At 32.5% G+C, this 27,902-nt stretch overlaps 2 protein-coding genes across 8 annotated transcripts; both read right to left on the bottom strand.

The window, feature by feature from the left end:
- Positions 1-1,174: 1,174 nt before the first annotated feature.
- On the bottom strand, positions 1,175-9,725 carry LOC110271403 (endoglucanase 24-like). The gene is made up of 6 exons (XM_021122302.2): positions 9,544-9,725; positions 6,773-7,056; positions 5,186-5,623; positions 4,627-4,774; positions 3,194-3,360; positions 1,175-1,510 (listed from the first exon to the last, which is right to left on the bottom strand). Exons 1-6 carry the CDS (start codon positions 9,701-9,703, stop codon positions 1,175-1,177), a joined length of 1,533 nt encoding a protein of 510 aa, XP_020977961.2. The 5' UTR covers positions 9,704-9,725.
- A 4,803-nt stretch (positions 9,726-14,528) lies between these two features.
- On the bottom strand, positions 14,529-26,542 carry MEI1 (transcription coactivator). 7 transcript variants are annotated; one of them, XR_015881179.1, is made up of 19 exons: positions 24,601-24,735; positions 22,708-22,984; positions 22,548-22,590; positions 22,147-22,268; positions 21,410-21,517; positions 20,868-21,012; positions 20,696-20,787; positions 20,117-20,210; positions 19,250-19,739; positions 18,889-19,031; positions 18,404-18,732; positions 17,374-17,541; positions 16,093-16,383; positions 15,666-15,951; positions 15,541-15,603; positions 15,364-15,408; positions 15,196-15,281; positions 15,010-15,100; positions 14,529-14,875 (listed from the first exon to the last, which is right to left on the bottom strand). XR_015881179.1 is itself a non-coding variant. In XM_088485519.1 (18 exons), the coding sequence occupies exons 2-18, from the start codon at positions 22,885-22,887 to the stop codon at positions 14,798-14,800; spliced, it is 2,916 nt and encodes a 971-aa protein (XP_088341645.1). In that variant the 5' UTR covers positions 22,888-23,038; positions 26,141-26,542; the 3' UTR covers positions 14,529-14,797. The 7 variants fall into 7 exon arrangements, 6 of the variants coding, with proteins under 6 accessions (XP_088341645.1, XP_088341646.1, XP_088341644.1 ...); XM_088485519.1 differs by lacking the exon at positions 24,601-24,735 and adding an exon at positions 26,141-26,542 and having other exon boundaries at positions 15,541-15,951; positions 22,708-23,038; XM_088485520.1 differs by lacking the exon at positions 24,601-24,735 and adding an exon at positions 26,141-26,541 and having other exon boundaries at positions 15,541-15,951; positions 22,535-22,590.
- Positions 26,543-27,902: the final 1,360 nt, after the last annotated feature.

Genomic DNA, 27,902 nt, shown 5'->3' with positions numbered 1-27,902 from the left:
TCGTCATCAACAACTGAGAGAGGCTGCAAAATACACCGTGTCAGAACTGTAAATACACCCATAGATATGATTCAAATACACCCAATCATGTCTAATACGATACACCCGAACCGCAACAACTCAACTACAGAATGACTTTTAAAGCGATAAACTGTAAATACACAGCCTGCAGATATACACCATCTCAAAAACTAAAAACACACCTAATCATGTCTGTTATAATACACCTGAACAACAACAAGTCAATTAAAATAACAAAAAACCAGTAAAGTGTAGATACACCCACACTTCTAGCTAAAATACACCCAAACAAGAATTGATCTACACCCGAGCGTCTGCTACAAATTCCAGGTAATTAATCACAACTAATACATTGAATCGACAAATTCAGGTAAACGTGTTACTTTCACAGTCAATGTTCAGCAATTTTTCAACTACACAATGCTATACAAATTACTGAAAGAAAATTCATACTAATCCTATGTAAATCAAACCTCAGGGACTTCGTTAGATTCTGACTCATAATCCACTTCGCCTGCATTCAGTTGACAATCTGAGGTTGAATGATCCATTATCTTCAAAACGAGATCAAACTTTGATTTCGGAAAACAACAAATCAAAAATAGAAAACGAAGCTCGAGTTGCAGAGAGAGACAAAGGTAACCTAAACGAAGAAGATGCTAGTGAGAAAAGGAGAAGAAAAGAACAATGGAGAAGAAGGAGGGAAAACGCGGGAGAAGAAGAACAACGAAATCTCAAAATAACGAAAACGAAAAGGGAAAGAAATATTTTAAATCTGGTAGTTAGATATACGCGCGATGTTATATAGCGCGTGTAATCAACGTACCTGAAGCAGCGCATATTTTGATTTTATTGTTTAATGAACTTGTAAAGCATACAAGCCATTAGGACTTGTATGCAGAGCTTTTCCGATAATTGTCGAAGCATTAGATCTTATAACAAACATTAACTACTCTATATCAAAATCATTTTTGTTTTGAGAAAAAAATTTATATAGAATTTACATATCTACAATCATATTGAATATTGGATACTCTTTTCATTTCAAAATAATTTTGATCTTCACTTTTTAGATATAATAATATTTTTTTTAATAATCCAAAAAGCAAAAACCAACGCATATTTTGAAACAGGGAGAATAAATATTAGAATTCTAGAAAGACGTAACTACAGAAGAAGTGGCAACCAAACCAGAGAGGAGAGCAACAAAGAGTGCACTATTATAAGTGGTTGGTTCAGCTTGCATTGAATTGTTCCTTAAATCATTATACGTCTCATTGAAGAAGGGTCCACCCACTAAAGCTCCAAGTGGTACATTAGGGTTAGGTTTTGGTGAGGCATACCACTTTTTAAATCCAACCTTGCATCCAATCTCTGTAGCATTAACTGGGATGGAAGATCCTCTATGATGCACATATTTTGGATAATGACTTCCATATCCTACAAGATAACTCATCTTCAATGGATTTTCTCCCAACACATATTCTGCCTGAAATTGTTTCAATTTTCTATTTTCAACATTCATTCAATCATATTATAAGCTAGGTTGCACATATATAGGGCCGTGAAAATAGGCCAAACTCATCGGGCCAGTCCATTTATCCATTTAAATAGGCGGGCTTTGCTTATAAAATTAAGTCGGTTTAAATTTTGGGTTAACTCAATTAACCTGAAAAAAATGACAATCCTGCAAACTAAACGGGTGGTCCGTTTATTTTTTTTACATTTAAAAAAAAAGTAACATTTTTAGCCGATATTCCTCCCGATTTGACCCGAAAATCCGACTCATCAACTAAAAAAATATTATATTTTAAAGATTTATTATCTAAAAGTGATATTTTTTATCAAAATATTTTTTAAAAAATAAAATAAAAGGATAAACAGGCTGGCCCCGTTTAACCCATCGGACTGACCATAAATGGTCCGAACTAAAAAATTATGGTCCGCGAATAAAACAGGCTTAAACAGTCTAGCCCATTTAACCCACGGGTTTAATGGGTCGGGTCTAAATGAGTCAAGTTAGCCCGTTTTAACAGCCCTACACATATATGCATTCAGTATATGGTACTATATAAAGTATGATATCAAATTATTTGCTAAAGTAGAAAATTTAAACAAAAATGTAGTATACAGAATCATATAATATAAGAAGTAACATTGCACCAGCAGAAAAGCTTAAAACAATTAATCTCACTTAGAAGTTAGAACTAAAAGATGGTAAGTTATTTAATGTGCAAAGAATCGACGAGATCCTAATGGACCATGAGTTATAATATAATTTAGAGAGAGCGATTGGGTGTTTAAATTTATTTATTTATGACTCTAAAATTATCTCATTTATTAGTGAGATCTCATTGACTGAAATAATAAGCAATGATTAAGTGTGTATTTGTAAAAAAAAAAATATGAAAAAATATTTAAATATAAAAAAGAAAACAAAGAAACATGCTTCGTTATACATTATTATAAACGTTTGGTAAATATTAAAAATAAATTTTATGAACTTAAGCGATCAAATCATAATGAAACTTCTTTAAACTTCTTTTGGCATATTTTGAAATATTTTGGGAATATTCTTCTTGTTATAATAAATTAAGAGTACTTAAGTCAATGAGTAAATAAATTCAAAGACAATTTTGGTGGTTTACACTATATATTGGCTAAAATATCTTAATAAGATTGATTAAAAAAAAAAAAAACAAATTTCATATATTGCAAAAATTAACTTCCGTTCTAAATTAAAGTGATTTGGGTCATAATGAAGTATCAATTTATAAATATATTATCACAAGCTCAAATGCACATTAATTACTAGTATTAAAGATAAAAAATACGAAATTGGGTCATAATGAAGTATCAACTTATATATATATTATCACAAGCTCAAATGCACATTAATTACTAGTATTAAAGATAAAAAATACGAAATTTAGAGTGCGTTTGATTTGCGTTTTTATTTTCAGTTTTTATTTTTACTGTTTTTTATTTTTTAAATTTTGTAAAAAAAAAAATTTAAAACAATAAAAATAATAAAATCTCATTTTCTGTGTTCATTTCCTATTTTCACTTTTTTCTTCATAAAATTTGAAAAACAAAAAATATTGGAAATAAAAGCAGAATATAAAAACGTAAACCAATCACAACCTTATTTTGCCAAAAATACATACCATACCTGAGATATGGCGAATTTGCGAAGATCTAAAGGCTTATACAATTTTCCACTACAATATAGAGCTTCAGTTTGTGATGTCAGCATATAATCACTATAAACAACAGCTAAGAATGCAAAAGCCACTGCATGTTGCAGAGAGTTCCAAGGTTGTAACCATATCAATCCACCTGCATTCGTTCAAGTTATAAATTGCGTAAAAAAGAAAGTAGCAAAGTTAATAAGGAAAAACGTGTTTAAATAACAAAAGATACTTTCTTATTAAGTCATTTCACTGCATCTATAGAGATATTAGATAAATAGTTGTGAAAAAAACCAACAAAGATATAATATTTTTCTATTTCGAAGATAGACTAATAGAGTATAAGATTCTCTATGAATATAAAAGTTAATAAGTATATATTTATGTATATGCATATGTTGGGTCACCTATGGGGAGCTCTCGACCACCGGAAAGGAATCAAACGAGAGAACATAAGATGAGAAGACATCACATCCAATTCAAAATCTTAAAGTAGTAGGTTAATAGGTCTCTCATCTTATAAACTCCTCACTCTTCCTTACTTTCTTTGATGCGGGACTAACTGCAACACTCCTCACACTTGCCACGTTAACAGTATATATACATAGTATTTCATATTTTTTTAGAAGAGTATTTAATCAAAAAATAATTAAGTATTTTACAGTAGAATAATTAAAACTGTCATGACAGTATAATAAGATAGACCTGCAATATTTTTGAGTGGTCTTAACATCTTCTATCCAGTGTTATAAATTATTTTACAGGTACTACATTTAACTTGAATGAAAGTTATCAGAAAGTTTGAAATTTAACAGATAAAAAAATTATTAAATTATTAAATAATTAAGAATACTATTAGAAAACATATAAGTAAAATAATAAATTGTAGCTTTTTTATAATTTTTTATGGTAAAATAATAAAAATAATAGAATTCTTCTTTTTATTAGGGTATTACTATATTGTTATTTTTTTAAAAAAACAAAATTATCAAAAGTAACCCTAGTATTCTCGGGCTATGTTAAAGATCTTAAAGGACAAAAGATATTAATTCGACGAAGATAGGAAACCCACCATAATTAAAAAATTATATTAATAAAAAATATGAAAGAATTAAGAGTGAATACCTATCCGACCCCTGACAATTACCTCGAAAGGACGAGACTCTCAAGAAAAAAAACACCAAATTCGATCTCTAATATTTTTTTTTTGGACTGATTATAGCCTTTGTGCCAAAAAAAATAACATTGATTTTTTTTTTTGTATAGAGACCTCGTTGTCCTTTTAAGGTAATTATCAAGGGTCAGGTTGAATTTTTTTTTTGTTAAATGCCTCGTTGTATTTCGAAGCAATTGTGAGGAGCTGTTTTGGATTTTTCTCAAGAATTAATTAGAGACTGAAAATTCTAAATGGTACTTTTAGTTCTCATGGTGGTAGCTGTTGGTGAATCTGGCAGAAGAGTGCATATGACAATTTCGGCGGTTTCTCTATACATCTGAAGATCGAGGTCCTCGTCAATTGTAATGTCTGTTGCACCAAAAAAGTTAATCCTTGACAAAAGAACCTAGTTCAACATCACAGAAAACCTGGGTTATGTTCAAAGTAATAACAGAAGATTTATCCAAAATAAATGTGCCTAAAATACCAAAAAAAATGTGCCTAATTCACCTATGTTCTTCCTAATTCATTAGGTATACATTTAAGAGAACACTTTAAGCACATGTCAGGACACTATATTTTGTTACTCAAAACCATTTGGATGCTACAGTTTATCATAAACAACTATACCACGGTTATACTAATCCGTCACCAAAATCAGCAAACCAATATAAAATATATGTTAGAATATAAATACACATTGAAAATAAATTAAACCACGTATATTTCTACACAAATACATTGGTGACTGGTTTTAGTGTACGAATAACATTTTTGTATCACAAATATTCCAGAAAGTGACACTAATAATTTGTACCTGGATTGCAGCATGCTTATCATCCCAACTAAACCATGAGAAAGAACCAAAATTTGCAAATGCTTTTGCATTCTGTAGGGTGACATAATTGAGATATGATGGATCCTTTGTTGCATGGTAGAGCCAAGTAGCAGCCCATAAGAGTTCATCACCAAAACCAGATGATTTATAAAAGGGGTTCACTTGAGGAATGCTAACACTGTAAGAACATTTGAAAGTGTCAGCGAAGGTGAAGAGCTGTTGAGCATGAGCGAGGAGGATTCCGGAATAAGCGGGATCCACGTTCTTGAAAACAAGAGATGCTGAGGCCATTGCCGCTGCAGTTTCTGCTGCTACTTCTGCTCCTGGATATGATGAATTTACTTCAATCACTGGCCTTTTCTCATTTGTATCTTCAGGTCTTTCCCAACAATTGTGATCCACCCCAGGATCCCCAACCTTCAATCACAAAACAAAAATCTATTCTTACTAATTTTACAATTAAAATATGTTACATATCACTTTTATATTACAATTAAAATAATTTTTTTTCCAAAATTAAAGAGTTCTCTCCTCTTATATCTCTCTTTCTTTTTGTCTCTAATTCTTTCATACATTATCTTTCTTATATATCATTATTAATAACTAATTATAAATTTAACCATCAAAATATACATGACATTCTCTAATTACAATTACAATTAAAATAAAAATATTGAAATTGAAATTATTATATTACTAATTTTACAACCAAAATGTATCACATATCACTTTCTCATTCTAATTTAATCAAAAAGAAAAAAAGGGCTAGCAAAAACCTAAGACTAAGATTTAAAAGAGGAGTCAAGTCTTTTGAAAGGTTTCAAAAAATGCTTTTCGAATCCAATTGAATACACAAACAATTGGTTTACGGTATAGAAGAAATACATGTATATGTAATACTAGATATTGAATGTTAACGAATTATCTAGAAACCAACTATAAATATAGTTATCCAACTTTGTCCTACTGTCAATTTCGATAGGAATTCAAAAAAACGAAGCCCTTCTATATTCATCTGTAATTATGAATTGAATCTTGATAAATGACTAACGAAATTGAATCAAGAAAACTCTAAAAGAATGGTTCCAAAATCTTATTTTAAGGGAAGATAAGAACAAAAATTGTGTGGATTTACAAAAACTATGAAAATAGAAAAATAGAGAAATATCGAAATAGTTCCAACAGTTTAATAAATATTCTTTCTTTATTTTTTTTTTCATTTTTTTCCTCAATTATAAAAAAAGAATTAAGATTAATTGGGATGTAATGGTGATGGCATAGAAATAGTGAATTGAATGGTCAAATGTGGATTGAGTTTGAAAAAAGAAAGGCATTTTAGTCTGAAGAATTATTTTAAAACAAAATTTAATGGTTAGGGCCGATTTTAGAAAAAAAAATTTGAGACAATTTTGATTTTCAGCTAAAATTATAACTATCAAAATCGTACTTAGTCTTAATTATAACAACATAGCATATGATGGGATATGACAAATTAAACAAGATTATGTGAAAGTAAAACACAGGGTTCAAACTCCGAAATCAATCAACAAAAAAAAAATGATTCACCTGAATGTAAAGAACATCTTCAAAAGGATGAGCATTGATAAGATAATCAGTGATCCACTTAAGCGAATCCTGAGCATATTGTAGCTGCTTCACAGCTTCCATTTTATTCCCATATTCAAGAATCGACCATGACAACATGGTTGCAGTGAAGGCCATTGGGAAACCAAATTTCATGAGATCACCCGCATCGTACATTCCTTTACTTAGATCCAAACCTGCTTCTTTTCCATCTTTCAGACTTGAATCCCCTCTCCATGGAATTCTGTTGTTCTGCAACTTCCCAGCTGCATGCAATACCATTATTTTTCAATTGTTAACATGTCAACACTAATAATCTAATAGTAAAATTGTTGGTAAGGTATATTTTTTGTCTTTTTAACGTTTGCGATTCTTTTAAAAATTATCTAAAATGTTTAGTTGCATTTAATTTTGTCTATTTTTGTCAAATTTATCCTTAAATGTTAACTTCATATAAAATGTTAGAGACAAAATAAAAAAATATTAGAAACAGAATTAAAAAAATAAAAAATATTAAAGACAAAATTGAATAAAATTAAGCGTTAGTAATATTTTTAAAAAAAAATTGCAACATTAAATAAAAATATACTTTATCAATTTATCCTAAAGTTTTTCACTTGAACTATGTTAAATATACTTATTTTATTAGCGCTTTTTTTAAATCAAACTATAGTAACTTTATTTATGTTATCTACCTACCACTATTAAACTTAATTTCTCATGCAATCCTTCGGAAATATAGTCTTATATTTTTTTTTTCCGAGTAATGTTACAGTGATAAAAATATTTATTATTTTTATTAAAATTAAATTTTAAGTATTAAATAATTTTAAATTCTAATTTAATCCTAATAGTATAAATATAATGTGTCCTGTATTTTTCTATTTTTATAGATGAAAAATTTTAATATTTATTATTTTATATTTTTACATTTTTGTCTTAAAATCAATAGCTAAACACAGTTTTAGAGTCTACAATTCATCTAATGCTAAATAATAAATAAAATCAGGAATCAATTGTAGACACACAGATTTTGAGACATAAAGATTATAAGACACTGGATTTAAAAAATTCAATTATGGATTAGTTAAAATTTATTTTATTTGTTTAGGATTTTATTTTTAAAAATTTATTTTTTAAAATTAATTAAATCTAATTTTTGATAATTTAAGTTTAAATTAATCAGTACTCATATATTTTGATAATAATTAAGTAATTTCTATATCTGAAATTTAAAGTTTTAGTAATCAAAAAATAATAAAAAATTTATATAATTTAATTTAAATAATTAAAATTTAAGATTTAATATTTTAATTTTATATAAAAATAAAATTAATTTGATTATTTCAAACTTTAAAATAGAGTGATTACTTGAAACTAATTTATAAATTGACAAATAAATATTTTATATATTCTAAAAATAATTTTATTATATCACCTTTGGTCATAAATTATTACTTTATCCTATATTTTTCATAAAAAACCTAAACCGTCCCTTTTTTTTTTTTATTTAATCTTAACCCTAAATTTCGTAATTCTAATACACACATCACTCCTTTACCTCCACTCACCCACGGATGACCAAATTTTCATAGTGAATTTTGAAATTTAAAACTTTTACTATTTAATTTCTTAAATCCAAACTTCACTATACTAATTTTTAAAATTCAGTTTTGGACATTAGATTAGTATTTGAATTTTTTTGGTATTAAATCAGCAAATAGAATGTTAAGTTAGTTTTGACTTGCCAAAATAGATACATAATTAAAAGATATTATTTTGTTTTGATACTTAAAATTTTTTTTATTTTAATTTTTTAAGTTTTATCTTATTTAAGTACTAAAATAAAACAATGACATTTAATTTTGTGTCTAGTATGGCAAATCAAAATATGATCAGTCTAAAATTAATATAGTGCCCAAAATTAAATTTTAAAAATTAATATAATAAATTTTGAATTTAAAAGATTAAAATAATAAAAAAAATTATAAATCTAAAGAATTAGATTAAGAGACAGAGATTGAAAGACTGAGACTGAGAGACAAAGACTAAAAGACAGAGACAGAAATAAATCTCAGTATTCTGTTTGGTGTAAAATAGGAGACAGAAATTAAAACAAGAATGAAACTCTAATTTAATTTGTACAAAAGGTAAAATTAGAATTAATTAATTGAAATGAAGATATTTTAGGTATAAAATATTATTAAAGTTTCAGTCTCTGTCTCTAAAAATTTCAGCCCCTTATGTCCTCACTTTTTAGAGATATTGAAATACTAAAATTTTAGAGATAGAGACAGAAATTTTAGTATGAGCCAACAAACATGATATCTCACTAACTCAAAACGAACGCTACCTTCTAGTTAGTCCAGACACTCACTAAGAATGGAGAAAAGAAAAGTAAGAGGCAGAGAAGATAATGTGAGATTGAGAACGAAGAAGAGAGGAAGGAGGGACGGTGCCGATGGAGCTTGGAGATGCCATTGCCGGAGGGAGGGAGGGAGGGAGAGAGAGAGAGAGAAAGGAACTTGGGGAAGGAAGAGTCTCCGCCGGTGCCATGGCCGCCGCCACTGTTGCCGTTTCTCTCCACCATTCCCCATCGCTACTGCCATGCTCGGAACTGCTGGTTGCTAGGGTGTTACAAAGATATTGAATCCACAACAATTCTAGCTTTATTGGTGTCCTCACTGTAACAAACAAGGTTAATAGCAATGGAGAATGAACAGTATAGTACGATGCTCTATGTATTTGATTACATTTTTGGACGTCGAAAAATTGCAGACACAATTCGAGGGCTGAGGCATATTTCTGAACAATGTTGGTGGGGAATGTTGATAAGGTTTGCGGTGAAGCATGGTGACGAAGCTTTTTGAGTAAAAGAAGAACACCAGCACCAACTACCACCATTCCAATCATGGAAACTGTTAGCCACCAACACAAGGCACCCACGTTTTTGTTCTTTTTCTTCTTAGCCACTTTCTCTTCCATTCGCTGCTGCAACAGAACCATTCAAAGTACTTAGTAGAATTGAAAATAAAGGCAATTTATGGTTTTTGACATGTACCATATGGTGTTTTTTCCATCTTTATATCTACGAATAAATATATTTATTTTATTTTTTATTGTGCAACAAGGATAGAGGAATCCAGAGGACAAGTCAGTAAATTAGACAAGTCTAAGGAATGATGCTCTAGTTCATAGTTGTTATAAAAACGACAGCGATCTAAAATATTTTTTTTTATCAGTTTAAATTTTTAAAAAGAGTAGTTTTATAATATAGTACTGGACTTGATAGGTTCTAGTATGACTATGTTATGGTGACTATAATGATTATATAAGTATTGTTAAAATTAAAATTATATTTTTTTTTTATTTTAATAACACTTTTTAAAAAATATTATTTAACAATAAAAGTGTTATTTTAATTTTAACAATATTTTTTAAAATACCATAATTATCGTAATTACTGTAATATAGTTATACTAAAATAACTCATTAAAACTTTTATGACTTAAAAATTTAGAGTTTGATTTTTATTAATTTAAAAAAAACTTTTTAACACAAGACAAATTAAAAAATTATAAAAATTTACACAAATTCAAAAAAAATTCACAAAAAAAACTTATTAAAATATAACTATTCATCTATTTTTTCTAAGGTAGAAACTCAGGTGCAGTCGACTTCACTTGAGTTTTCACCTTTTTTTAATCATAAAAAATATTTGATGGTTAGTTATTTGTTTTTAAGTGGATAATTCAAAACAAAAGAATTAATTATTGACAAAAACATATCCTTAGAAAATAAAAAACTAACTACCCTAATTCATTAATAAATAGAGTTTAAGTTGAAGCCGCAGCAGTGCAAATTAATAATTATTGTGCCGGAGAGCGATGCTACTCTTAGAAGAAGACAACCATTTGAGGTTCTGATTCTTGTAGGTACATAGTTTGGCAATTGGGATGCTTAGTTCAACTAGTGTTTTCTCAAATAACAAAAAATGAAGTGAGGGGAATTGGGGATGTGGCCATTTGGCAGTTTGGCACTTAGGAAAGGGTGGCTAATCCTTTTCTTGTGTCTGCTAATCTTGTTTTCTTAGATCATTGGGTGACAAATGTCATAGTCATTCTTTTTTCCCTTTAGTTTATTGTGCACTTTGCTCTGTGTGATTTGTGTACTAATGATATAGTATATATTTTAATTCAACTTTAATATATGCTAATAAGTTCGGCACTACCTAAACTTTTCTGTAGTTAAGTGAAAAAAAATGTAGTTATCTAAACCACATCACTAATCATGGCCAATATTAATATATCAAAAGATTTATTCGTATCTGAGCTTACATAATTTAAGTCCAATCCATTTCATTTTGGTATATAAATTACATTAAAAATTAGATCAGTTAAAATCAGCCTAATAATGCTAGGTCCATTACAAAAGGTTTATTAGTCTTCGTGGATCGAACTAGTTAGATATGAGTCTCTAAAATCTATATCTACTGATCCAATTTAAAGAGCAAATTAAACGCTCTTCCACTATTTCAATTATCACTCTTAAATAGTAACTACTATGAACATGAGAACTAACTTTTCACTCTACAAAAAAGTAATCACTCATAATTTTCAAAAGTCATCTTTAAAAAATTCGTTTATGAGATAATAGCTATTTATCATGTAGTATTCTAAAAGTTATTTTTTCAATACTTTTTTCGATCTCAAATTTTTAAGGATCTATCATAGGAGATTGTGGGTTCTGAAATGGGTTAGAATGGATTTGAAATTTCCAGTGGCGATGAGAGTTATTTATTTCAATGGAAGTTGGAACTAATAAACCAGCTTCATGCGGTTCTGCAATTAGTAAAACTGACAACTGAGAGAGAGAGGATAGAATGGTCTGAAAATTTGATAAAAAATGTGTTTATTCTACCAACTCTTTTGTGCAGGTATTTGCGGGTAGAAGTACTTCCAGCAAATATCACAAGGTATAGCTTCACCAGTATTATTTGGAGAGGATGCGTCCCACCAAGGATTGAGTTGTTTACTTGGTTTGCACTGGTTGGTACGGTGAATATAAGGAAAAAACTGTGTAGATTAGGTGTTATTGGCCAGAATGATAACATGTGTTTTATATCATAAGTCTGTTAAAACTACTTTTCACTTGTTTATTGGTTGTGAGCTCACTTGGTATGTGTGGTGTGTTTGATTGTTTCTCTCTTGGAAAGATATGGACTATTCCAGGTATACTCAAGCAACAATATGAAAGTTGGACGGATATATCAACGAAAAAGATGGAATGGAAGCGGTGGTTAGTTGACTTTTTTGCAGTCACTTGGACAATTTGACTAGAAAAAAAAAATGATAAAATCTTCAAAAATTAAGGTTCAAGTGTGGTGGGCATTTTTAACAGATCATTTACAAGTTACGATGAGTAGATTGGTGGTAAACCCTATGGTTGTTGATGGCAATGCTAGAGATGGCTAAAGGTTATTATTTTTAGCATTATGAGTTTTTGTTTCTTTTCTTTTGCTCTACTTAAATATTGAAGTCTCTTACAAATATCCTACCACCACTGTCCAGGTGAAAACGTGAAACAAATAACCATACCCACAAGCAAGTCGAAACCCTCACCCAAATAATTTTTTTTAAATACATAAATAGAGAACACAAAGTATAATATAGTTATGAAATACTTTATTTTTTTTTATGAATAAAATACAGTTTATTCTTCTAAACTTTGTCATTTGTACAATTTTACGTTTTAATAAAAGCAATTCAATACCTTTACATTATCAAATGTTAAATGATGCATGGCCTTGCTAAATTTTCTTTCAAAACTATCTTTCAATAAAGAGCTAATTGTTTAACCAAGTGTAAAACACATTATATGAGATTAATTAGGTTTTAATCCTACAAAATTAGCGTTTTTTGTTTTTAGTCTTTCAATTTATTTATTTATTTTATTTAAGTTTTAGTCCCAAGTTTTTTAATTTGATCCTTGCCATCAAGTATAACTGATGACTTGGCAACTCTATCTAATCATTATCCACCCATTCCCACGTCTACTTCCACCAGCACTACCACTACCACCACACAACAACAATAAGAATCACTTCTCTTCATTACCTCCTATTTCCATTTGTAACAACCCAAAAATCTTCTCATTATTTTTAATAAATCACGAGTAACTAATTTAGTTTGTAACTAATTATACATGAGTAAATTGTTGCAATGATTTCACACCGTACCTTGATAATAGCTAAGTGAGTTTAAGAAAATTTGCGCCTTTTAGAGGGAGGTTTAATTCCGTAGTAAAGCTTACCTGTGGGGTGTTAAGGAAGGAATGTTAATTGGAGGTTATTAACATTCTTCCTTGCCAAAGGTAGCATGGACTCAATCATGTTCTAGGACAAGGGATTGTTGGCGATGGACCAACCAACACATTGCAAGGATTGGAGTCATATCTTGTCAAATACGGATCACAAAATTGGACTCAATAATAGGCACTCATATTCTGTCATCCAATTAACCTATGTTTATATCAAACTTTCACTTGATTTGTTAACCCAAATATATATAAATATATGAATTAAAATCAAATGACACCAATATTAATTTAAATAAAATTACATTGCTTATTTTTTTTATAAAAATTAATTATTATCAATCTAATCATTAAATTACAATTACCTATCATAAAAATTATTTATATCAAAATTTTAAAATTTAAACATTAATAAAACTATATTTCAACAACTTTTGTTTACATATCTTGTAAACTTTTATATAATCATTAATTTTAATATTAAAGATATATTAAATAATTGTAAATGAATATGAAATTTTATTTAATATATTTTTTGGTTTTACTGTCGTCTTACATTGAACCTAAGTATATTGTATGCACCAAAGATATGCCACAACTAACATGTTTTACAGAAAGCCAAAGATATGCCACAAGAAACATGTTCTATAGAAAGGTAAGCACTGATGCCCTAGCCAAACTCAATAGTCGTACTTAACAAACTCTTACTGGGACTCAACCTAAAACCCTGAATCATTTGAGACGAATTAGTGACATTACATCAGAATCTATGCTATCATTGACACATTAAAGCGAAAATCATTCATATAAATTGACACATTAGAGCAGCCACACTCTTGGCACGGCCAATAAATTTCACTAGAAATGCCATGGAAGAGACATGACATTAATCATGTGGTAGCAAGAGAATAAGGTGCAATTAAGAGTAAACCTCAAATTTATTCCAAAATGATTTAGAGACGCATACAAAAAATACACTAAAAGATCAAAATAACAAAAACATTATCAGATTTAAAAAGTAAAAAACGTGACGACAATAACTTAAAATATCAATTTTAATTTTTACAAGTGACAAGCATATTATGTAAGTAACAAACAATTTGATCTGAATTTACGTAAAAATATTTAAAAAATAAACACAAAATATTAGAATAAAATTCAATATCTAGAACTTTCTTTTGCGTTTTCTTAAACTCCAATTCGCAAAACTAATCTACTTAACATACAATTACTAAATTTTAAGGGAAAAAAGTCTCATTATTTAACTCATACTTTCAAAAGGTCACAAAAAAAAAAAGCTAAACTTAAAACTTTGAGAATATAAATTTAAATATTTGGTTGTTCTTACCACATTTTAAAATATTTTATAAGCGTTTTTCTCATTTTAATCTTTCATGAATTTTTTTCTTTTAGCGTTTAAATCTTGTGTGAATATTTTTGATAGATTACTATGCAATTAATCAAAAGCATTCTGCCTATCTCAACCACATCTGTGGCCCTGTGCTATTTGCTGCTTACGTTTCCAGCACAATTCTTGGGCATCAGGGGTGCGGCTTCTCAAAGCCAAACAAATCATATATATACATATAATTCAAATTGGCATTCTATGCTAACCTACTGCTTATATTTACTCAAGTAGCGAAGGACAAGATGAAATTCTTGACGAAAAGCTTGTTAAGGGGTGTTCCGACGTTATTGTGCGCTACTTCGAGTTCGAACTCTGTCAATAAGCATTTGCCTTCCAGACAAATCCTCTTCATAACCAACAACCTGCATCAAAAAAGAGAGTTTACACTAGTATCTGCACAATCAAAGGAGGTTCTAACAAGGAAATATTCATAAACCGGAAGATGCTATCAAGAAAAACTTAAAATAATGTACTAATTGCATATAACTAAGAAAACCTGAGATTCTGTTTGTGTTTCGCTAAAACCATCATAAGTTTCAGCTCCTCTGTCTCGAGAAGCCTCACCATCATCATCTTTTCTGCCACCTCTGAGAAAATTATAACTTTGTTACAGATTTAGAAGTGTGGTGAAAAATCATGTACATGATGATACAGCTGGCATAATATACAACAAAATGCTAACCTGTTTAACCAGTGTTTCGACAATCCAAACACAGCATTAGGATTGGAATTCTCTTCACAAACGATAGTACAACCAGATGAATAGATCTATTCTGGCATCAAGGATCACTTTTTCGAAAATTACAAATAAAACACAACCTCAACGAAGTTATAAATTTTAAAAGGATACACTTCTCTCACGCCCTGTACTCCCTGGTGACCTCTGATCATGCATCTTTGAGGAAAGAAAAAAAGCAAGTTAACCAGTATACAGGGAAACAAAAAAAATTGGACATAGTAGAGCAAAAACAATGTGAATGTAGCATTAACAATAAAAAATGGAAAAACAAAAAAGAAAGACTTATACCTTACTTGTCTCCTCTAACAAGTCCTCAATTGCAGCAGCAACATCAGGAACAGCATGAGGAACCTGTCCAGCATCTTTTACCGTATTGTCTTCAGAAAAATTCATTCCATTGAAATGATGAATACCTGAATATACTGCAGAAGACACCTTATCAGGATCTTCCACAAGCCTTGCCTTTTTGCTCTGAATATTTGATATTTTTAAATCGGTCCCATTACTGGCAAGTCCGCTATATATGCCTCTATTTACTTTGTCTGTCAAATTTTGTGATTGATTCGGAAACTGGGACGTCAGATCACTTATCATTTGAACAGCCTGAGTAGGAAATTGACTCACAGTACAAATTCCTGCCTCCCGATCTTGAGCAGTGACTTCTTTTGGTAAAAAATGGTCTATGGCAACTACTCCATTCTGAAAAATAAAAATAAAATAAAATAAAAATTGGAGATCAGAGAGGAAAATATGTCACAGAAATGCATGCATTAAATATTTATTCCAGGCCTACATTAAAGTCCTAACTGTGCTGTCAACAGCCACTATAGATAACATTACCTGTTTGACACATTCAAACAGCCATTCAGCAGTAACTGACCGGATCCCCCATTTACAAGCAGCATCATACTTGGGCCCATTCTTGAATTTACACAACAAATGGCTGACCTTCTTCGTTAACTTCTCCACAAATTTAGCTCCCAAAACAAAACACAAGTTCCTTAGTAGAATTCTTTCTTTTTCCTCATATTGCGAAACACAAAACCGAAAGCTTTCAAACCCAGGCAAGGGAACGTGACAGGGAAGTGGAGAATAAAGAATATGACTGCCAACATCCATTAGGTATCCGGCCTTTAAAGGAAAGAACATAATCTCAAGATTAGTATGTACAAGCAACAATAACAAGGACCTAACCCACTAAGTGGGGCCACAACATTAGTAGGTAAACACACAAAACTATCATTAAGACATGGAGAAAAATAATAGATGACGGGTGCAAACTTCTTTTTACAACATCTTTTAGTTTTACGACTATAATTTACCATTATCAAAAACCATCAAACTTTATCGTTCAGCCCTCTCCTCTTTGGCTTATGGAACAGCTTAATATGCACTATTCATGATGACTAGTGAAGGAAAATAGAAGAAAGCAGAATGAAACGACGGGGAAAGAGGGTGCAGAGCCGAGAACTATGTGTGCTTTCTTCTGATTAATTGCTCTATTCCACATTTTATCCAACCAGAATATATTGTACTCGCTTTCCATCCTCTCCTCTCCTCACTCAATAAGGCTATTCTTTCCCAAGATTCATCTATAATTCCTGACCAACTCAAACCCCTCCCCCCCCCCCCCCTTTTTTTTTTCTTCTTCCTCCCTTCAATTGGATACAAAAAGTATAGCTATGACATAAAAAGATTAGCTCCGTAACAATGCACGCCAATCCCCTTGAATATCAGCTAAAGAAACCCCGTTACAAAGAATATATGCACACCAGCTAAGACATAAAAAGAGTACAATGCATGTTAAACATCAGATAAAGGAGCACTATTAAAAAGACTGCTGAACACCAAACAGAAGCCAAAAATAACCTTATCCCAAATTAAAGCCAAAATTTCAACTGTTTCATTCAGTATAAGTGTAGATTCAAAACATTAAATTCTTGCAGTAATATATAATGGATAGACGAAAACAAAGTTGTCTCTTCCATCAGCTTACACTATTAAATAATATCAAGATCTATTACTGACTAGGCATCTGAAAATGACAAAAAATAAACCTGAAATGGAAAACTTGGCTTTGTGAGTACTTGCCCAAAATTAAACTGTGGCTGCTAGGATTACCTGTAAGCAAGATCGTATCCAATGACTCGAAACATAGGTATTTTGGGAATTTGCTGTCATCATGGGTGTTACACCATGACATTCAACAGTAAAATGGACACCATGTTTTACTTTCCCACTTATTACTTGTCCTCCCCCTTGATGTATCCATTCGATGACCTCAGCTCTCTAGCAGAAGAGATCATGAGTAAATTATACAACAGCATATAAATACATAAATATATACATATGGAATACTGATGAAAAGTCCTCACAAATACACTAATCGCCATACTTATTTGGTATCAACAATTCTAGATTGTTTATAAAACTGTCCAAAATATGATAAATCAACAACAGATTAAATTAACAGTTGGCACCTTAAGAATATCAATACATTGGACCTGATAGTGTTTCAATGTAGAGAGAAAGTTTGAGGAGGAAGTATACATACATAAATAGTGGAGTGCTGAATCTTTTTCTAGCTAAGAGTTATTTACGAACTGCTACCTAGCTGGCAGAGTCTGTTATCCTAGCTGGGAGCTGTTGTAACTTTTTCAACAGCTTCCAAGATGCCTGTGGCTTATAGACACTTAACTCTACTTACTCTAGCTCCTAGTTCCATCAACTCAGCTTACTCTATTAGGACCCAGTTCAGCAACAAATTGCCAAAGTTATGGTCAGTGAACATTCTTTTGAAAGGTTAATGTAGAGCAGAAATCCATTTGGTTATGTAAAATCATATGTTCATTTTTCAAGTGAAATTCAAGGCCTTGCAAAATTAGTGTTTTTGCAATTTTTTGAAGAACCAATTATTATACAGCCTAGGATAGCAAGATGAAGATTTTCCCTTTTGAGGTAATTGTAAGAAGCATAGGTCAATTCTAAGTTCATCCGAGTACATTAACCTTCCAGATACATTTCTCCAAGCACACCATTCAAGATTCCTATTATCTGTTCTCCAACTTTTCTAACATAATCATAGTGAGCATTGATCCTCCAGTTAAAAGTCTATTCTACACATCATACTTATAACAAATATTTTACTTACCCTTTCTTCAGGAAATAAATCCGAGAAACAAAAGATTTTCCCTTTGAAAACTGTTGTGGACTTAACATATTCTACACTGGGATCACGTTGTGTCACTGTCATCTTTTGAGCTGTCATCTTATTAGCAGCATGTTGATTTTGCCCCATTGCTTTACTGAATGAGTGAACACTTGTACCCACATCCAGTTTATCTTTCCCCAAAGATACTGGCTTTACACCTCCAGAGGCCATAACTCCCACCACCTGAGTACTCTGCAAGCTTTTAGGAAAACTACAGCTTTTACCTTGAACCATGGACATGCCTGTTGATGCTCCTTTGACAATGCTTCCTAAATTTAGGAAACCAGAGAACAACAAAAGCAATTAATTTCAATAAAGCATATTCACTATTTCTGATTGACTTACTAAAGAGCATTTACTAGCCTGAACAATTAGCATAACTAAGACTAAGAGACACAACAAAGATGAACACAGTAATAGCAGACCTTTTGGAACAAGTAGATCAGATGCAATGTGTCTCCTTAGAACAGGGACTTCTTTCTTTTCACGGTTACAATCTTCAAGCCAGGACGTTTTAACAACATAAATGACACCTAAAGCAGCAAGACTCCTTACATCCTTCTTTTCCCTTAAAAATCCAAATCATGTCGAGATCAGTCATAACTATTAGCAATGAGAATTTTTGCCAAACTGTGCACATGAAAATATTCACATCAATGAAAATAACGTCCAAATATCATCAACATTAGCATTGGTACCAACTTTGCACAAATATTCAAGTAAGTTATCAAACAAAGAGATGATAGATATCCATGAAGTTTCTTCGTAATCTCAAAATAGACTCACGATTCTGAAGGGTTTCCAACAACTATGTGTGTCAGCTTGGCATTTAAAGACATATATCGGGAACCTCCACCTTTCCGCACCATATTAACTAGTTTCCGCATGTCAGAAGCTTCAAAGCCAACAAGAAAGATTTTGCACTCGGATAAGTACAGATCATTATCATCAGATTCAGAATCATTGGCAACAGGGCCATCAAGGTTCAATTCATCACTGGGCTTTCCTCGAGGTGCTTCAACATTTGTATCTTTGACAAATGTAGCAATATTTGTAAAAGAAGACATGTATTCTGAACATGTAGCTTCTTGGTCTTTATCTACAAACTCAGCATAAGAAGAAACCGGCATGTTTGGATCTGTAACAGCTGAGGATACTCCAGATTGAAATTTCCTAATATCCTTTTCTTGGCTATGCTGTACATCTATGTCCTTAATCACTTTCTGTGAAGATACAGGTCCATTCTGAACTGGGTAGGACTCCTCATTCAGACATGCTACCAATGAAAACAAATAAAACAGAACAATGGATACTCAGAGTGCAGTTGAAACCTAAGGGTTGATGTAGAAAAGGAGAGAAAGTGAGAGAGAATATTTAAGCATTAGAACTCTGAATAACTCTTTTAATTGTTTGAAAAATGTTTCTTTTATCTGCTAAATAACTAACAAGTGTATGAAATCATAATCATAATCTTCAAAAAGTTTCTTATAGTTATAACCTGTTTTCAACTTAATATTATTAACTTTCGATTCTAATGTATTTTGAAATTTACCCGACCTAGTTTTAGAATCTGTTCTCCAATGATATAGAGAATATCAAAGTGGTCTTTAAAAGACAAAAGGTGTTACAAAGCTATTAACATGCATATGTTACCTCTTCGAGCAATAGATTGATCAAACCATTTCCTCGTCACAGTATGAATATGGCCCCAACGTTTTGCTACCTTATATTTGTCACCTTCAGGAGCTTAAAAATTGTCAAGAACACAATTATGCACCATGCTGAAGCCACATCAAAAGATGTTTGAGTTCAATACTGAACTCAGTGATAGAGGACCATATGCACAAGAGGGGGGGGGGGGGGGGGGAACATCATTTGAAGCGTTTATGCAATTGCAAGCAAAGAATGACATCAAAGCACAAAGACTATACAAGATGGGACACTAGGAGAGAAGAATAAAAGTTAGCACATCAGCAGAAAAGCTCACTCATACAGGAAGCCCAATAATGCAATCACACAGCAATACATTATCAAAATGAGCCAAATGTTAATGTTGACTTGAGATGAGAGTATGTCAAGAAGCCAACAGCCAACTTAAAAAGAATATTAAGTAGAATTAAGAAAGATATGCAGCAGACACTGAAGTCAAGTAGATTGTGCCTATTTTGATATCTGAAAAAAAAAAAGAAAAGAAACACCCTCATTAAAAGTAGAGGACCACTGGAAGGATATATCAGAAATCAAATGAGTGCACTTCTTTGTCAATTCTGCAGAGTACTTTCCACCATTTTGTAAAGTAAGCTTCTCAATCTCTTTGCGTTTATCTGAAATAACTGAAGCAAATTAACATCCATGATCCAACAATTCTATTATGACCAAGACCAACAGATAGCTATGTTATAACCTGCTGGAATCCCAGTAACACAAATCGTCAACCCGGAGAAAGGAAGGACCTTGTATGACTCCTGAGGAACAACACGATGCTCCTCTGAGCATTGCTTTAACCATTCATAAGTAACTATTGGTTTCTTCAGTATATTCAAAGCCCACTGCAAGACACATAAAGGATATTTGTAAGATGTATATCATGAATATCCAAACCTCCACAAAGAGTGGATGAGGGATAATGGGTTTTTCAAATTTTATAAAAGAAGAATGGACATCCTGAATAATTATAATTGTCAAACAAGTTTTTGAAATGGCTATATTTCCACAATCAAGTAGACCCCTAGATTCGGTGTTTGAGATTTGAGAGGGAGTCAGATAGACCAAGAAACAAGATGACTAATGGAAAAGAAACAAAGGATGAACAAACTGAGCACTAGTTCTAAATATGTGCAAAACTGTTGAACCATTAAACATCTGATATAAGAATATATTCAGGTTAGCAAAAGTAAGCAACATTATATATCAGATCATGTGCTATATCCGAGACTAAGACCAGACCTTGTATTTTGCAGCCAAAACATTTTTCACAATGACAAAGTTCAAATCCAGTGATGCTTTAGTATGTAGAAGACCACCCATTTCAGTCACAATCTCTTCTATCTTAAGCTGCGTGTTCACATAAATCAAACAAACAAATTTAGAGCATAAATGAGAGCAGAGAGAATGATAAGACATCCGACAAAATAATTCCTTTTGTGTGCATAAATAAAACAGGATAATTGAAAACAGGACCTTTAAGTAGTCATGACAAACTGTTAGAAAGATCAACACGGTGAAGAGGAAAAAAAACCAAACTTATCCATAAAATTTACATTTAAGGGATGAAACAACAACAAGCCTTATCCTAATAGGTGGGGTAGGCTAAATGAAAGGGGACAAGCAAGAAGAAAATTATGAATGGGCATAAATAACAGCTAAGATCAACAGATATTTAAAACCAGAAGTTATTTTGTACAAACGGAGAAATCTTATAACTCTTGTTGTTGAATTACAATATTACTCCAACTGATTCTTCATTCCTCCTATATTCATATATCACTTTTTTCTCAAATAGTTTTAGATACATTACAGTTGAAGATGGGAAAAATCATCCAAGCATAGCCAAAATGCAGTTCATGTCCATGCTGAATTGCTGATAGTGAAAGTGACAACACTTTCAACCTTAAGTTCAGTTCGAAATAATAATAATAATAATAAAAACAATGATTATCAAAAAATGGAAACATGCACAATACCTTCTCATTGGTATCGAAGCCAGATGCAAGTATTTTGACACCATCCATGGCAAGGCAACACGTAAATCCAACTTTAGGCAAAGGCTTAAGTTCTTTAGCACATGAAAGAACACATCTGGGTCCTGTCCAATAACAACTAAACATAACTGAGGAACAAAACCAAGTTTCCTTGCCAATATCGTAACAACACACGATCAGTGAATTCTGAACCACATAGATATTCATTCATGCTGCAATGATTTTTTGAAAACATCAATGATTCTGCATTTAACTGTCAAATTGGTAGCAATTTCAGAGACCTACCCTAACTACCAGCAATCAGCAGGCATTTAAAATCATCACTGCAACAAAAAAAAATTAAAACAAAAAGGAAAATGGAAACTTATACTTTCAACATGTACCAAGCAATTTGCAGCCTTTGGCTTTAAGATCCTCAAACTTCTCCTGCAAAACGTAGAAAGAAAACACACCAGTTTAACATTAGTCAGTTAATTAATTATGAAGAATTGGAATTAAAATATTAAGAGAGCAGAGAAAACAAAAGTGGGAATGAGGGAATACATGTTTACTGCAAGAAATGACATGGTAATCATTGGGGCCATTGCGGGAAGGGTCGCAGCAGAGGTGCACTTGAGCACCGTTGTCTTTGAGCACATCATGAAGAGCGTCGAATACCTCGGGCGGAACCAGGTTCCGTGACATGAACACGTTCGCGCCATTGAATACCTTTGCCTTTAACATATTACTCTTCGTTCTTTGATCTGTCCGTCTTGGTGGTGCGCTGAAGCATAGATTCTTATGGTTGTGAGGTGAATGAAAACAGCCTCTGGAAGGATACCTTGAGAAGATGAATCAGTGAGAGTGGATGAAAGATTAGGTTTATGCAGTGAGCCTGAAAGAAAGCACTACACAATAATGTTTTTTTATAGACAAGTATTACGTGCTCACAAATCAAAAACCGTGTCAGTGAGTGACTGGTACATGCAACTTCAATCGCAATCAATCTTATACAACCTCAAAGCTAACACAGACCAACAGAACACAGAAAACCTCTTCACAGTCCCAATCCAGCCCTGGTGTATCTACTGTAACCACATTCTAATCATAGTTTTTGATTGCGGATGGCAGCTCATGGTGGTGAGCCAAAAATCCGCCATAGAATTATGGCTGATGGTGCTGTGGGAAATGGTGGCTTACCTAAAAATTACATATATATGCACAAAAAAAAATGTAGAAAATTTGCAAATGTATAAAATTATAAAATCTAATTAATTTAAGCAATTTTCTACTCATAAGGCATTCAATTAATTCAGCAAATGCAGTAGCAAATTCAACAAATAAACATAACATCAAATCATAACAGACCATAAAACATATGTAAATTGAAATAAAAGATGGAGAAAAAGAGGTTTATAAGATAACACTGAACCTATGTACATAAAAGGGGAAACCGGAGAAAGAAAAAGGAATCGGAAGCCGATGGCTTGCAGAAACTAAGTTATGAACCAGAGAGAGAGGGAATCGGTGGCTTGCAGCGGCGACGAGGAGCGGAAGCAAGCAGTGACAGCAAGGAGCGGCAGCAAGCAGTGACAGCAAGGAGCGGCAAGTCAGCAACGGTGGTGCCTGGCACATCAGTGTGTCAGCGAGTCAGCAACGGAGGTGCCTGGCGTGTCAGCGTGTCAGCGAGTCAAAGATAACACAAGAGAGAACAGCAGAGAGGGAAGATGGAGAAGGAGGAAATGGAGCCGGACGGTGGTGCCTGGCGCTGCACCAGTGGTTCTTCTGGCAGCAGTGAAGAGGGTTAGAAAAGAGTTTTGGGAGCGTTAGAGAGGAAGAAGCTGTTTTCTGAAGAAAGGAGGCTGAGGAAGGTGAGTTGTTGCATTTAGGATTTCCTAAATTAGCAAAATAACCCTCAAATTTTAAAAAAATTCCCAAAATGCCTGCCATTTCCGCCGTTTCTATAGCTGGCCGCCATGGCCCCACCGTGAAAAACTCGTTGCGCCGAGCACTAAATGGCGGTGGGCATGAATTCTGCCACGTCATGGCAGCACCATAAGCACAATTTTAAAACACTAATTCTAATTAACTCTCTTAGCAACATTCAGAATTTTTGTCAGCATCAATCCAACTAAATTTTCATCTCCAAACATAGCAACATTACTGTACAAATCTCGAACAAATTCATTAACATTTTCACCTAACATCGTCATTCTAATAAATTTGAACATAACATGACAACAGCAACAATAACACTTATAAGATCAAGAAGGGTATGATATTAGTTTATATAGATGCAATCTCGATCCCCTAAACCACTTCAAATTAACTTAAGAGGAAATTACGAAGAATTTCCCTGAGTTCTTTAAGAATTACAGATACCCCCACTTTTCCTAGTTTTTATCATACAAAGACCTTCCTTATATTATTACTAACATTACATATACACCCACTTACCTTAATCTCATAAATCAGTAACAGTAACAGCAACAGCAGCTCCATCCAGTCCTTGAATTATCACATTCCACCAAACTCAAATTGGCATAAAATCCATCTAACAACAATCTTTTCACGAAAATATCTCAACACGCTCCAATTATGATGCGCTCATAAATAGGTTTCAGTTATACAATTCTGTCACTGTCATCAGCACACCAAAACCACCCAAAATCAGCATCGAAATATTTTCACCAAAATAACTTCCTTCCTTAATAGAAGGGATTGGGATGATTCATCTTTACTCTGCCTCAATTTAGTACCATCAGTAACATAGATGTAACTTATTTAACACACTTATAAATAGCCATAAACCAGTTGACCACAAATCACCAGGCACAAGGTTCAATCAAATAAAGATTAAGAATTTCAGGAAAAAAAAAACAATTGCCACACTCTAACAGGCCACAGGTGGATCAAAACCCTTAGCTAAAAAGTAACGAAAAAATAGGAAAAATAGGTTACAAATCTAGATTTTGTTTGTGAGAGATGACTGACATCGAGTTTATACTGTTGAAACTTTCATAAATAATATCCTAAGCAAATTGAGATCAGAAGAAACAGGTTAGCAATCAATCAAAATCATAATTACATCTCATGCTCCAAGTTCATTAAGCCTAACAAATTAACTTGATGAAGCCTAGACGAACCAGGTCACTCTACACGAGAAGAAGTGACTTTATTCTAGGCAAAACCAAAGAGGAAGATAAAAGGAATGAAGTCCCCAATACACAAACTAGAATTTATAGCAACTAAAATCTACATTTCATACCATGAACATTTTACTCACTGCACGTATTATCAACTCCGAATTATTAACTTTGATTTACTAACATTCCTTTTGCTTTTACAAACTATATTACTACATATTTGAAAACCGAACCGCATATCAAACCATTCTAGCTACTACTACGATGGTTCAAAGGTTCAACTGATTTAACCAAAGTTCAACCAGAACAACTGCAATATCATAAAATAATATTTAAACTCATAAATAACCCCCTCCTCCCTTCCCAAAAAATACCTTACATAAACATATTCTAATTGAACCAAAAATTAAAAATAATTCTAGTAAGATTTTTTTTTTTTTAATTTCAGTAATACACTAATATTTGAGAACTCAAAACCAAAAGGAGAACCCAAGGCAAGTTCAAAGCTCCAGATCAAGATATATATACCTCAATCTATATGTAGTTATATACTCTTATCCTAAGGGATCTATCTATATATGTCTACAAAGAAAGACATACTAGAAAGCAGAAACCAAACTACCAAAGTCTTGAGTAAGTACCCCCATCTAAACCAAGAGCTAAGTACTAGTTTATCATAAAACAAAACAACCTCAAAAATAAAACAGCTATATACCAACATAACTAGTTTGGCTCCCACCTCTAAAACCGCTTGACTGCTGGCTGATAAAATTTCTAAGCTTTCAAACTAAAAAAATAATTGCTAAATACATACCGAAATTGTTAGAGAGAAGAAACAGAGCAGAGCATACCAGATCTGAAGGCGGCGGGCTGCGGCGTGGGAAGAGCGGCGGCATGCGGCGACGAGCAACGAGTTACAAGAGAGCAGGGGATAGCAGCAGCATCCGGCAGCTTCAAGGGAGCAGAGGCGAGAAGCCAGCCATACTCAAGGGTGGACAGGACGCGACAACGCGAGGATGGGGAGCAATGGCACGACGGTGCAAGGCAGTCCGGCGAAGGCACGACCACTCGAGATGGGAGGCGATGACACTACGACGTTAGGCAAGGCAGCTAAGGCGCGACGGCGCGACGCATGGAGCGACGGTACGACCACACGTGGTAGGGAAGCACGCGGCGGAGAGGGTTAGGAAGCAACACGCCACTACGAGGGTGAGCAGGGAGAGAGCGGTGAAGGAGAAAGGGTTCTGGTTCTGGGCTTTTGGCGGGATTAGCGTTAGGTTTATCAGTTTTAGATCAAAACGGTTTCGTTTGGCGGTTCAGCCGGTTTTCTTCAAAAAAGTTTCAAAAAAACCCCGGCTTTCGGGTAAGGATTTGCTAACTTTTTTTGCCCAAATCTTCAGTTTAAACTTTAAAGTGTTGTAAAATAATTATTATTGTGGATTTCATATTATGGAGTATGGAGTGTTATTAACTTATTATATATAATGGTATTATGGGTGGCAAAGCGAACCGGCTCATCCCGCCAATTAAGATGGGTTTAAAATGCTAACCCGTCCTGCTTTATGGCGGGTTGGTGGGCTAACCCACTTGACTCTTTTTTTTTTAAATAAAATTCATTAAAATTAACCAAAAAATAATAATTAAAAAATCAAATACAAATAAAAAATAGTCAAATTATAATATAATTTTTTTTACTATTTTTTTAATTTTTAACTTCAATAAAATTGTTCAAAATAATATTTGTCAATAGAACCATATTTATTTTAAAAAATAAGTCACATAATTTGAGCAAATATACGAAATTGTAAAATAAAATAAATAAAATTAATAACTAAAAGAAGAATAAAAACAAAAACAAAAAACAAAGTGTTTAAAAATTCTATAATTATTAATTTTATAATAGTAATTACTCTTTTATTTAATAAAAATAAAAATCTTCGGCCCGGAGGACCGGCCCGCCCCACCCCGCTAAAACCCGCCAATTTGGCGGCGGTACGAGTTTGACGGATTTTTTTAATTTGGCGAGCTCCAAATCCTAGCCCGACCTGCCTTTTTAGCGGGTCGGCCCAACTAGTTCAACCCATTTTCCACCCTGAATAAAATATGGAACATTATCATACATAATGGAATATAAAATATTATTAATTAATAGATATAGATTTTCATTATGTATTTTTACCAATTAATAAGTGGATTTAGTAAATAATATCATACTATTATTTATTTTAAAACTTTCATCTATAAATCTATAAATAGATCCTAAAAGAAGGTTTCAACACACGCTAAGTTTACATGAAAAGTTTCGATTACCTTGATATAGGGGTGCACATGGGGTCGGGTGAAGCCGGGTTTGCTGTGACCCGAACCCGACCCTAAATAATGACCAGGCCTATTTATGAGACCCTTACCCGACCTTAGACCCGATGAAATCGTGTTACTTTCGGGCCACACTTAAGCTGGGTCTAAACCGGGTGAAGTCCGGGTCTTGATCAACTTTATCACGACATCACCAAAAATTAGATTCTACATCTTTTAAATCTCTAAATTTTGAAAAATAATTATTCTATAACATTGCAACATTCACATAATAATAATTTAGAATCTAATAATAAT

Source organism: Arachis ipaensis, chromosome B4 (assembly GCF_059453495.1).
Source record: "Arachis ipaensis isolate K30076 ecotype BB chromosome B4, ASM5945349v1, whole genome shotgun sequence".
NCBI classification, from domain to species: Eukaryota; Viridiplantae; Streptophyta; class Magnoliopsida; order Fabales; family Fabaceae; genus Arachis; species Arachis ipaensis.
This window is presented reverse-complemented; position numbering and strand designations above follow the sequence as displayed.